This window comes from Sinocyclocheilus anshuiensis, unplaced genomic scaffold (genome assembly GCF_001515605.1).
Source record: "Sinocyclocheilus anshuiensis isolate Anshui unplaced genomic scaffold, SAMN03320099.WGS_v1.1 scaffold334, whole genome shotgun sequence".
NCBI lineage: Eukaryota > Metazoa > Chordata > Actinopteri > Cypriniformes > Cyprinidae > Sinocyclocheilus > Sinocyclocheilus anshuiensis.
Window position 1 is genome coordinate 557,158 of NW_015546055.1, and position 14,121 is coordinate 571,278.

At 38.1% G+C, this 14,121-nt stretch overlaps 1 protein-coding gene across 1 annotated transcript in view; it reads right to left on the minus strand.

The window, feature by feature from the left end:
* Positions 1-14,121, minus strand: part of LOC107699258 (mediator of RNA polymerase II transcription subunit 13-like) — a 104,581-nt gene that overhangs the window by 45,837 nt on the left and 44,623 nt on the right. Inside the window, exon 4 of the mRNA XM_016500454.1 lies at positions 1,853-1,998. Coding sequence (XP_016355940.1) covers positions 1,853-1,998 — 146 coding nt within the window. The remainder of the gene's footprint in view (positions 1-1,852; positions 1,999-14,121) is intronic.

Genomic DNA, 14,121 nt, shown 5'->3' on the forward strand with positions numbered 1-14,121 from the left:
CCAGCCAATGAGATTGTCGTTTGCGCATTAGTTCCGCCCACTAGCGGAGAAAGCGGTAGTTCTTAAAAGCGGTTATTTTGTAACCGTTATTTTGACAGCAAAATACAACAAAGAATATCGTTTACATTTGGCGCGCATAGGTAGCGCGTCAATTCTCTCTCTCCCTCTCTCGCTGCGTGTGTGTGAAACAAAGCGACGCCGAGTCGTGCGCCTTCACACTAGAGTTTACGGTACGTTGTGCGTTGCACATCCATTCAGATGAACTGAAAAACAGCACAGATCGCTTGTCGGAGAGAGAAACTCTGATGCGCTCAGTCAGAGTGTTAGGCGAGTGAAAATATATCTGAGCTAAACTTATACTTAGCCTCCAACTCACACACTGGCGAGTAAAATCTGAGAATTTATTAGCAATTGGCTAATATTAGACATCATTTAGTCGCCAGAGTGAAGATTTAGTCGCATATGCGAGTGATTTACTCGCAATGTAGAGGGTTGTCGAGAGAGAGCGGGCGAGCGAGAAAAAGGTCAGCTGGTTCCAAATGACACATCACACATTCCTGATTCACTGCAAAGGTTATTTCCCCATCAAAAGCATGAATTATGTTTTAAAACGTTAATTCGCAGGAACCGCAAACAATCTCAATTAAGCAAACAATGGCAGATGTGATCTAGTGCACGGCTGTGGATGTAGATTGGTCAATACAGCATTCCAGCCAAGCTAAAATGAATGATACTGAATGAATTTCAATCAAAAGTGAGCATCACAAAACAAAAGCTATAAGGAATATTTCCCACTGATAGTCCTTGGGTTCATAAGAGCAACTGAGGGCTATGAAATCCCACGTAAAGGTCTTAAAATCAGCATGAAATGGAAATTGCGATCGAATTTTCCTCCCTACAGTGAGGTAAATACAAGTGAAATGGCTTCTCAAACAAGAAAAAAAAAAAAGGAGGATGGGACTTGATTTTGCCCATCAGGAATTGATTGGATCGTTGTTGTTTGCTAATTGCTGCGATCTCATGTGAGTGACAGATTGCTGGAGGGGAGGCTTTACTGCCCAGCCCTCACACCAGTCAACACAAGTCATCAGAGAAGAGATGGTGTTGGGAGGGGAATGGAAGTTATTGTTTTTGACTGAAGATTTTGTGACTGAAAAAAGAAGAATTGTCCATTTTGATTTTATGGTGACTTTAAACAGGCCTAAATCTCCTAAAGTGCAAGGATTTCCCACCCAGTGACACATGATCATAAATGGCAAAATGCCTTCATTAACGTGACCATCACTAACAGCCCTTTGGAAATCCCACTTAACGCTATTTTACTTAAAAGTTTGTTAAATAAAAATAAAAACATCAAGTCATTTTTTCAGTTTAGGCCAGGGCTGGGAGTTATGGCGATATCATTTTATACATCAATATCAACAGCCAGTTAACAAATGATTATAAACAATATCGGGGGGGGAAAAAACCGTGATCGATTAAATATTTTTTACATATCTCTGTGCCATAGTTTAAACATTTTCAGGATTTAAGGATGTGCAGATATCGTTGAAATCACCATTAGTACCTTAAGCACTGCTCATGTTACCGGTAATGAAGAACACTTTCCTCTTCCCCAAGCACCTAAAACAGGAAAAGGTCTCTAACACGATTTCTGTATTTTATTTATTTATTCATTTTTTCAAGATACAGAGGGGCAAATAGAATGCCACTGGGCTTTACTGATTATAAACCTCATCTTTTTGATCTGAAAGGAAATGCTGGAAAGAGAAAAAGGGAGAGGAGAAACAAAAGAAAGGGACAGACAGGAAAAAATATTACAAAGCATATCAGGAAAAGAGTGTTCTATCACCTTGGAATGGGCTGGAGGCCTGCTGGGCCAGTGTCAGGTGCTCCTCACTCAGGTGGTACATGGGCTGGTGCTGGTTGATCTCCACGCTGGTGCACACATTACTGTCTCCATGCAGGAAGAACGTGAAAGAGCAAGACAGGTGTTCTCTGAGAAAGAGAGAGACAGGTGTTTAAGTTAAGCAGCAGCACATGTGCCTCAATGAAAAAAAGAAAGAAAAAAACAACAACATGAATTAATCATAAAGACAACAACTATGGATCATCTGACTGCATTTGTAACGTACTTTGTGAGTCATATAACCAGCGGCACTGAACTCTTGTGAATCATTTAATCACCATCTGATGTGATCATTAAATGCCTAAGACAGAATTGGATTCATTTGTAACTCTATGAAAAGGTATTGTTAATATCTCAAACGCGTGAGAAACATCACACATCATTGAGATGCAAGTGTCTGCTCTTTGACCTCAAGGATTACACTGTGTTTGACCCTTCTCCTCATGAATATGCATGAGGTCCTTTAATATATGTAAAAGGACAATGACACTTCTTCTACATTAGTCACACTCTGAACTCTGTAAAGCCTGAGCTCTGTGAAAATCAGTCCAAACTACGCCAGCTTCCTAATATGTGCTTAAAATTCTTCGTTCCACGGCACATTAGAGTTGCTCTGCTGATCTGGAATCATCACAGGCATTAAAGCATCTTAAAGCAAAACTAGTCCATTGGCAAAATTACTAAACCACAAAAACTCTTGTATTTCCATGAAAAGGAAGCTTTAAAAGGAAACACTTGTAAAAATAAAGGCAAGTTCCTCCATGAATTAATTACGCTTACTATGACAATTTCTGCATTAACTATTACTCATACTTAAAGTTAGACATCTGAAGAAGCCCCCTAAACCTAAGTATTAAACTTCAAATCACACAAAGTTTGTGCCACGGACATGAATGACACCTCAAATAATGCGCTTTGTTGAGAAGAGGTATGCTATTAGTTTTCTAAGCAGATTTTATCCCCGAACATGCTAAAATGACAACAACTTGCAGTGGAGGAGGGACGCAAACTATATCTAAGGATTAGAATAACGAAGACTTTCTGACCATAGCAACCACTCATAACACCTTAGCAACTACCACAACACTTCTTCTGAATATATATATATATATATATATATATATATAAGAAAGCGTTTATAGATGCATCACCAGCCGTTTTACAGTAGAGTTGCTCCAACTGCTTTATAACGACGGTCATAAACCCAAAGAATGTCTCTCCAAAAACAAAGCATAGGCAGCGTGCTATCAGTATGGACACTTGCCAAACATCTGCATTTAGAGACTGAGAGAACCATAGAAGAGGTTCAGCCACTAACCCACAGAGACAGACAATGATTTGCAACTACGTCACATCTAAACAGAGTAAACACGTCACACTGACCCCATGCATTTCTACAGCTCTCGGACTTTGCTAGCGAGAATGTTTTACAGCAGGCTGCCCCCTGTAGAGATATTATCGCAACTGCAATCTGACGCCATTGCCTTTGTTATTTCAGTCGCACACTTAAACTTTCTCAACAACAATGCACACAAAAGGAGGCTTCTCTGAGCGAGTTCAATACTGCTGCACCATCACATTTGATCACATGGTCTACACACACACTGAGCTCAATAACAGCATGCTCCTGAAGTTCTCTATTCAGCGGCAGACAGAGCAATCAGTGTGCATCACTGACCAACCCCAAAACAAAAACATGACCTGTAACCACTGTTCCTCCCCGAGTTCACACCAGACCAGGGTCCAAAAGTAACAACAAATAAAAGAAAAAAATCTGAAAAGAGAAAATAAAGGGAGCAACACTCATCACAACTTATGCAACTTAATGGGATAGTTCACCCAAAAGTGAAAATTTGATGTTTATCTGCTTACCCCCAGGGCATCCAAGATGTAGGTGACTTTGTTTCTTCAGTAGAACACAAACGAAGATTTTTAACTCAAACCGTTGCAGTCTGTCAGTCATGTAATGGAAGTGAATGGGAATCACGGCTTTGAGAGTCAAAAAAAACATACACAAAACCAAATTACACCCTGCGGCTTGTGACGATACATTGATGTGTAAAGACACGAAACGATCGGTCTGTGCAAGAAACTGAACAGTACATAAAATTTTCATTTTTGGGTGAACTATCCCTTTAAGACACCTTATCCCTGCGCAATTCATCATCAGAAGGATACCAAACATTAATAAAATTTCATCTTTAACTGTGGTGTTTGTCACATATAAGCAAAGAAAAAAATAGCCCAATAAAAATACTTAAAAGGGTCATATGTTGCTGCTAAAAATAACATTATTTGGTGTATTTGGTGTAATGAAATGTGTTTATGTGGTTTTATTCAAAAGGGACAAAAAGTTCCAAAAAGTTTAGGGACAGTGTTTTTTTTTTATTTAACAAATTAACACTCCTATTCAGCAGAGAGGTAATAAATTGGTGAAAAGAGACACATTTACATTGTTACAAAAGATTTGTATTTTAAATAAATGCTGTTCTTTTGAACTTTTGAATCAAAAAATACCTTTAATCATCATGGTTTCCACTAAATATTAAGAAGCACAACCATTTTCAATATTGATAATAAGAAATGTTTTCTGAGCAGCAAATCAGCATATTAGAATGATTTCTGAAGGATCAAGTGACACTAAAGACTGGAGTAATGGCTGTTGAAAATTCAGCTTTGCCATCATAGGATGCCACGGACACAATGTGTGGTTTCATGAGTCACAATACAGGAGTGAATTACAGTGACCAAAGACTGTTCAGCGATTTTAACTAAACCACCATAAACAGAGCTGTCGTGTTTTGTTTTTGTTTGGAAGGCTACTTTACAGAGAGCACTCTTGAAAGGTTGCCATGTCCTCTTTTAATCAATGATTTTTAAGTTATCTCTGGGTTTGTTGTTTGGGCTCAGCTCATGAAGCAGTCCAGTTTATGGAGTTAATAAAGTAGGCAGGTGCGGGATGCTATATTTTGGTACGTGGCTTATTTTCAAGATAACGCAACTGGGTTTGAGTTTATGTTCATATTTGTTCTTGTTGTTTTTTCTAGCAAGATCTGGCAACACCAATGAGTTAAAATGTACCCTGTGACTTCTTGCACTGCACATACAAAAGAGACACAACTCGCGTTAAAATATGTCATTAACAACAAGTTGCTCAGTTCAGTTCTGTACACACTGTGTTGAATTTTTGTAAAATGTGGTTGTCATTACCTGCGTTTTTCATTTGTTAATTCGGTTGTAGAATGCAGTGGTCACTTTCATAAATTACTGTGTGTGTGTGTGTAGAGAACAGGATTAAACACTAAAAGTTATATTGACAACTGAATTTAGCTGCAGTGTGTATGTGTCAGAGTTATATTAAAAAACGTCTTGGCTCTTCCAAGCTTTATAATGGCAGTAAATGTGTGTAGAGATTTTGAAGCAAATAAAGTGCATCCATCCATAATAAAAATTGCTATTTAAGTTAAGTTAAATAAGTTATTTTATATTGCAATAATATTTCACAATATTACTTTTACTGTATTTTTGTTCAAATAAATGCAGTCTTGAGCATGAGATACTTTTTCCAAAAAACATTTTTTAAAAATCGTACCAAACCCAAACTTTTGAACAGTACTATATTTTTAACAAACGCAACTGCAAAACAATTTTTGGTCCGCGCACTAGTCAAGAGCTCAGGACACCACTACTCCTGATGACACCAGATAATCATGATGACTGCACATTTCCAGCTAAAAAGCAAGAAAGGAAGAAAAGAAAGGGTAAGAGGTCACAAATAGGTAACATGAACCTATTTGTGAGGTTTAGAGGGAAAAAGGACCAGACTAAAGAAAAAAAGAGCATTAACATAATTAAAAACAGCTTGTGATGAGAAAAACAGCATGAGAAAATAAGAGAAAAAGAGAGGTTACATTCCACAGCTGTAGTATTGGGCTGTTACTGACTTCCTGAAAGCAGTGGCTCTGGTCAGGGCGTAGAAAACTCCTACTACAAAAACCACAAACACACTTCATATCTCAAGTCAACGACTTTACACACACACAGCACACCAAGGCACACAAACAGGTGGTGTCTGCGGCCCCTTGGCACAGTGGTTTGAAAAGCATCCAACATAATTTACATCTAATTGTCTTGCATTTAACCGTCTTGTCATGTTGAGCTACTGGATGAGCCACGCTTCAGTCACATGAGTGTGTTACAGTGTTGTTATTGTTAACTAAAGCTAAACCTATTAAAATAGTTTTTGTTAACTGAAATAAAGCTGAAATAAAATATAAATATTAGATGAAAAAATTCAAGAAATAAGTTCAAGTGACGTAGACATGTTTAAGTACCAAAATGAAAACTGGAAAAAAAAAGAAGCTTACATATATACAAAAAAAAAACACTAATAAAATATTTACCTAAATTAAAATGAAAACAGAAAATATAAAAATAAAAGCCAATTCAAAATATTAACAAACACCGTAATATTATATAAATAACACTAAAAATCACCGGTTTGTTAAAGGGGTCCTATTATGCTCTTTTACAAAGTCTTGATTTAGTTTTGGGGGTGTACTAGAACAGGCTCTCATACTAGGTTGTTCGAAAAACACATTTTTCACATATTTTACATTATTACAACACCTCTCTCCCCAGTCTGGCATGAACTGCTCGAATAGTTCCTGTATCAAATGAAGGCCCACCTTCTGAAATACGAAATGTGTTGTGATTGGTTAGCTGGGCTAGTGTGTATTGTGATTGGCACCACTCGGCGCCTGGTCGGGAAATGTCAGGCCCCTTACCATAGCTGCTTGCTAGCTTCAGTGTAAATATAGTGTCAAAATCAAATCAATTTGAGTGCGATTTAAACCCGGATGATTGTAACCACTCTAAGTTCGTCTGCCTTGGGAAAGCTAGCGTGTCTCCGACATAGTGATAACACTCGTTGCCTTCTCTAGTGCAGCTCAACCAGGTCTCGTCCCATTCATCGGTATTTGTGATATCACAAATCCCGGAAAATATTTGTTGTAGGCCAAACGAGTCGTTCGTTGTAGTTTTTGAAAAGTGATTTCTGTTTAATAAAATATCTCCTTTTGAAGTGAACTTTGAACTTTGTAACTTTGCAGATCTTTTTTATGCTCAAACAGCAACATTACAGACTTACTAAAGTTGAAAAAGTGAAAAAGCATAATAGGACCCCTTTAATGTTAAACGAGAAATGATGTGGTAACTAACAGTCATGACAACAAATTATTTTTTAGTTTTGAGCGAACTATCCCTATAACACACCACATTTCTATAACACATGACAAACTGTCTGTCTTCCATCACCTGACCAACAGCAGTAGCAAGATCAGGTGATCAACTGTAGAACATGCCGTTACACATCCTCTCTCCAAACTAAACCCCTGGAAGACGTCAGCCACGGTAAAGAAGTGCATTACTAACAGCAGCGTGTTTACCACAAATAGAGAACTGAGACTCTCTGAAATACCTTCAGATTAAAGCAGTCGACCACAGAGCAATGTCAGTTAACACACAAACATACACTGTCTACTGCATCCATCAAAGATCCTCCAAACAAAGCCTTTATACACACACACACACACACAGAGGAGAGCATCCTCTCACTCATTCATAAAGTGTGGCCTTTAAAGCGCTTAAGAGACAATAAGAGAACTTAAAAAGCCTCTAGACTCGATGACTAGAGCTCGTATTCTGCGCGCTTTAACTGTTTGCCTCGTCATATAACAGCTGAACAAACCCGGTGAGACTTTTCTCAAACAAAACATTTGTTAGTCAACAGTCACTTATGCTAATTAAATGTTTATTGATCTTGTGTAACAGGCTTTCACTAAATACAAAGCCAACTTTTGAACTAAAAGACAACCTGATTGGCTGCACACCTTGGAGACTCAATCTTTACAAAGATTATCACAACAGCCGCACATGGATGGGTTTTGAAGAACACTTTAAAGGGGTCATATGATGCGATTTCAATTTTTCCTTTCTCTTTGGAGTGTTACAAGCTCTTGGTGCATAAAGAAGATCTGTAAAGTTGCAAAGTTTGTTTTTAAAACTAATAAACAGAAAACAATACATACCGATGCTCCATAGATACCGTATTTGGCTTTAAATGGTGTAATTTCTGAGGTACAAAAATCCAGACATTTTTGCTTATTTTTTCTTTCTTTGTGGACTTTTGCATCCAAGCTTATGTAGATTTATTCTATAATGCTCCTTGAGCCAACACACCCCTCTAAAGCAGGGCATTCCACCCTAACTTCCTCAATGTACTGCCCATTAATTTTCAACCTCAAAATTAAACTTTACAGGAAAAAAAAGACTATTTTAATCAACATGCTTTTTGAAAATAGGGTGAGGTGCCAGACCGGAGACCCTGGAACATCTCCACGGATTGTAAATCTCTCCAAAACAGACACTCTGCATGCACACACACTCACTCCCCTAGAGCAAAGATAGGAGCTTCTGATGAAGACAGAATCAAGGCGAGTCAGAGTGTAGTGAGCATCCAAGGAGAGGAAGACGAGACAGATGAGAATGAAAAGGAAAAGAAACGGGGATACAAATGGAGAAAAAGAGTTGACATTTCAGCATCTATGGCCAGTGTGTAGTGTCAGCGATTAAGTGTGTGAGAATGGAGAACAGGAATGGGAAGTGAGCGAGTAGGAGTTCTGGAATGTCAGGAATCTCACATCAGACTCGTGGAACTCGTGGAGTTAGGAGCTGTAGTTTGAGCAGGGTTCTAGATTTACACCAGCCCAGATTTACTATAGTGTGTTTATCTGAAGCTGTCTAGGATTGATGGGTAGAAAAATGGTTATCAGACGATATAAATGATATAATCTGGACATGCCTTTGAAATTTCAGCATGAAACAACTGTGCGCACACACACTGGATCTACTGTTTGTTTCCCATCCAAATTGCAATGACAGGAAAGGCCCAGACAAAATATGCAGATTTTTTTACTTCCCATTTTAGGGAGGAAATCTGCTGAATTATGCTAAATGTATTTAAACATAGTAACATTTGTGAAACAGAGCACCAAATTCCTACTGGAAGCTAAAAGCATAATGACCTCTTTAAATTCAGCATGAACTGAAAATTCGGCGTTTTCTAAATGCATGTTATTGTCAACAATTCATCCATGCATATTGTTTTTTAATTTGACTGAATTTTTTAAATAAAAAATTAACAACTCTCTGGTGACACGTAGTCCACATAAACTTGATAGTCCAGAAAACTACTAGAAAAAAACTCTAAATATATGCACTATTTTACATATTTAGGGATGCACCTTTTGGAATGCAATTTTGGCCGATACAGATAACTGATAAATCGAAATCCAAATTTGTATATAATATTTGAGATGACAAAAAAGTCACTGGTCAACATTACTGCATGTAAAGAATCAAAATGCACGTGCCATGGATAAAACGGAATAACCTCCACACAGAGAATAATGAAATGATTTTAATTAAACTTATATTGTTGATGAAAATAATTAGGTAAAAATAAAAGTGGTGGTTATTATTAATAATGCATCAATGATTTTGAAAAAGAAACATCTTAAATTAAATTACTGTTTCAAATAGCAGCATTGCTGTTTGAGCTGCGTCACGTGCGCTGTTGCTGAAGAGCTGAATGAACACTGGTAAACTGAAGCGCTCTGTTAGCAGGTTAATTAGGCTTTATGAGAATCAGATATTTCTACAACATAAACATAATATTACAACTTATATGTGCACAAAAATACGCAAATGCACAAGTGAACTTGAACTTGTATGTGCAAGTCAGAATGTGTAACTCCTGTTATGGATGTGCTCATGGCTTCTCCCGTAATAATAAACTGAAACACAAATAATAAACCCAAAGAATTCACAACTTTTTATTATGGTAATGTTCTCTTTATAATGTTATGTCTATGACATTCCCAATTATAGTTCTTAATGTTGTGTATTGCTGTTGGAGCTGCGTGCACTGAAGTTGAAGAGCTGAATGAACACCGGTAAACTAAAGTGCTTTGCTAGCAGTTTATCTAACTCAAGGAAATGCATCCTGTGTGAGATTAATCAGATATTTATACAACATAAACATAATATTACAACTAATACATGCACAAAATGACGCATATGCACAAGTGAACTCAGTTACGTGCTAACCAGAATGTGTAACTTCTGTTGTGGATGTGCACTTCCTGTAACAACGCACTGAATCACGGCAACTAAAAATCAAAGTATTCACAACATTTTAATATATAATGTTCGCATTGTAATGTTATATATATATATATGACAGTCCCAATCATAGTTATTAATGTTGTGCACTGCTGTTTGAGCTGTATGCGCTGAGCTAAAGATGATCACTGGTAAACTGAAGCACACTATAAATGCTCTATTAACTTAACCAATCACATTCTATCGTTTCAGCATCGATATCGCGATGTGCGCATCCGCGATAGTCACATCGCAGGATGTGCGATGTTTAGTATACTGATCGTTATATTTATACTGATTGTTTTCTTTGCTCACACACAGACACAGTGTCTACACCGGACGTGACAGCTGTACAGAGATACCCATTTTAAATAAAATTAGTAGCAGAGCTACTGCAAGGGATTTTCCAGTGCTGGAAATCCATTTATCCTTTGTTGAAACTTCCGCGTCGTCGCGGAGAGCGCAGGTCACGGTCGCTTAGCAACGGCAGACGCCACGAAAGCACAAGCTCCCAAGCGCTTTGGAAAGAAGGAGAATACACTGGACGTGACAAAGCGACCGTTGCATATCATTTGAACGTTGTGTCAGTACGTCATAACGCGGCATCAGTTTACTGTCGGGGATTTGTTGTGTCGCGCCGCACCGCTCGCGTCTGGTGTAGACGCGGTGAGAGCCACGCAGATGCACGTGAACACTGATTTCTGTTCACTTCTGTGTTCTGCCACTATTTGTGCCTGAAATACTGTGCTCTGCAAGTATCCTTGTACAATTGCACAAAAGGCTGCAAATGCACAAGCAAACTTAACTGTGCTAGTCATGAAGGAGTAGCTCCATTGTGGATGTGCTCTTCCTGTAACAATGTTACGTTAGTTAAAACACGGGTGCACAAAGATTATTTTATAGTACATGTTCTTATAATTTTATGTAGCCAATATGAAAGACTTGCCCTGCATATGTTGCACTTAATTGCAATTTCCTTTTCGAAGTGATTCCAATCATATTTCAAGCAACTAAAATCCATCATGGTGAACAGTGCGCATCTGAAGTGTCTCTGAAGGAAATAATGCATTATGTACTGGCTTTAAAATATCGGCCAAATTCTCTTATCAGGTCAATAACGATAACAGTAAAAATGAACATTTATCGGCCGATACCAATATGGTGGCTGATATATTGTGCATCCCTATACATATCATATTTTAATTAAGCTGTTGTCTACATTATTTAATGTATGTTTACATAAATCTTTCATGAAAACATTACAGCCACAGTTTAAATGTTTACATTTGAACAACAAATTGGAGTAGAAACACAATTCTGTTATTAAAAAGTTGACATGTTCAATTTAAATGCTTGTACAACTCAGTTTTTTTTTTTGAATGTTGATTATTAAATACATTTGATGAATTGATTATTATATAACATGTATTTTCAGTTTCAGCTTTCAGCCAAGTACATCCTGAATTTTCAGTGCATCACTAATGAACATACATTTATTGGGAGACTGGATCTATTGAACTTTGCAAATTATAGATGTACCAATTCTGTAAACATAAGAGCAAAGATTCTGTGCGTGCCTGGTTGTGACCGAGAAACCTGGTGTGGACAAATTCATCCTTTTAGCAGTATAGCTACAGCAAGTTCATTCATAATAGATAAACACACCAGATCACATGCCGCTTCGTTCTCTGCAGAATCCCATCACTGAAAAGATGTTGCATCTGCTGGTATGTGAATGCGTTTGTGACAGTTGTGTGCAAACCCCTATAGTTTGTCATGGGTGTGCGTGTCAAGGGAGACCGTGCGTGCATTTCTGCATGCAAATGATTTTGTGCCTACGCAAGCGCATGATTTTATTACGTGAGATTTCTGTGGGTGTGTACCGATATGGAGAAATGTGTGCGGTTTCATGCATGCAGGTATCCTAATGGATATATTCAGCGCTGCAGCTGCAGTCTGTCTCCTCCGCCGCCCTACTAAACAAACAGAAAAATCACAGATGCATCTTAAATACCCTTTACAGTATGACTGCGACATTACATCACAATAATTGTTGAGTAATGTGCAGTCACGTGCAGGGAATGCATCATTATCTACACTGGTTCACGCATCACCCAGCTCCCCTGTGAACACTGCCCATAAAAGAACACACTGGATCTGTGGATTAGCCATGGTAACAGATCTGCTACTCATACCCACCATGAGAGAAAGAGAGTGCGCACGATCACAGCTGACCCGTATGAAGGATGATGTAAGCAGCTAAAACACATCGGGGTTTGGTTACAGAGCAGCGCCGTGTGACAGTACAGCCAGCCAATGAGAGAACCACCTAGTGACTGAGCATAGTTACAACAAACACATGAATAAACTACACAGATCTATATATGGCTGGAGTGTGCTAACATTTCAAAATAAATAAGAAAATCTAATACAACAAAAGTTCTCTGGCATTTCTCGGCGCCTAGCTTCCGAGCTCCCTTCCCCACAGATCCTCTAATTATAGTGAAACCACAAGACACTGTGCGCTCATTCTCAAGACAACAGAACAGAACAGAACAGAAAGGGTTTGGGTCTATTCACGAGCTGGAATTCTTAAAAAACCTGCAAGGAAAGAGAGAGAGAGAGAGAGAGGGAGAGGAAGCCAGCGATGCTGCAGAGGCTGTCTGTGTTTTCCATGCAGAAGGATCTAGAGGACGGGCGTCAGGACAAGTAAAGGTGGGGACAACACAGGCCTGAAGTCTAGCAGGTTTACTATGGTAATCCCTCAAAAGAGAACACAAGTGTGTATGTCTGCACTGCGAGTACAGCTCCACTCCTTATACACACCTTACTAGTGTTGTCAAAAGACCCGGTATTTCGGTACCAAGTCGGTATTAAAAAAATGAAAACGTTACGGTACCAGGTTTTTTTTAAGTACCGGTGGTACCGAGTACCCGGTCAACCCGGTTCTTGATGCGCTATCCGAAAGCTATCCTCTTCCAGTGTTGCCAAGTCTGTGGTTTTCCCGCGGAATTGGGCTGCTTTAACACTGTTGCCACGGGTTGTTTTTCATGTCCGCGGGTTGAAAAACGACCCATTAACGTGATATTTAGCCCCTGGAATGCGAATTTTACCAGGGGAACCCCGCCAAAACATGCGTATTTTATCCTCAGAACGTGATTTTTAACAGGGGACCCCCTCGAAACGCAATTGGGTGGGTTTTGTTGTCAAAACCTGGCAACCTCTTCTTAAAAGCAGTGGCGACCTCAAGAGGAAACGCATCAAACTACAACAGTTTACAGATGTCTTTCAGTGGCAGCAGAACTATGACTCAACTTTTGGGTGAAACTTTACTTTTTTCATACTTGTATTACTTGTGGAAAAACTTGAAACAATTTTAAATAAGTATAACGAATGGCATTGGTTTTGTACATTTAATTTTTGTTTAACGTTATTAATAAAAATGTTGTTCAATTAGCATGTTTTTGTGTTTTGCTTTGGTACCGAAATTGGTACCGAGAACCGTGGATTTTCACTGGTATTGGTACCGAATACTGAAATTTTGGTACCGTGACAACACTACACCTTACCTAATCTAAACAGTCCACAGAGGTTAAAGACAACATAAAAACAACAATCACAAAACATTTACACTACGGTTTAAAAGTTTGGGGTCGGTTAGATTTTTAAAGTTATTGAAAGAAGTCTCTTTTGCTCATTAAGCCTGCATTTATTTGATCAAAAATACAGAAAAACTAATAATACGGTGAAATATTACAACTTAACTTATAACTGTTGTCAATTTCAACAAATGTAAAAATTCAAAAGAACAGCATTTATTTTAATTTTTTTTTTTTTTGTAAAATTGTTTACCATCACTTTCAATCATTATAATGTGTGCTTACTAAATACAAGTATTAATTTCTTTATTAAAAAAAAACCTCCCCAAACTTTTGAACTTTTAAAAAGAAAATCAATCAATGCTACAAATGAATGTTGACATCACATCA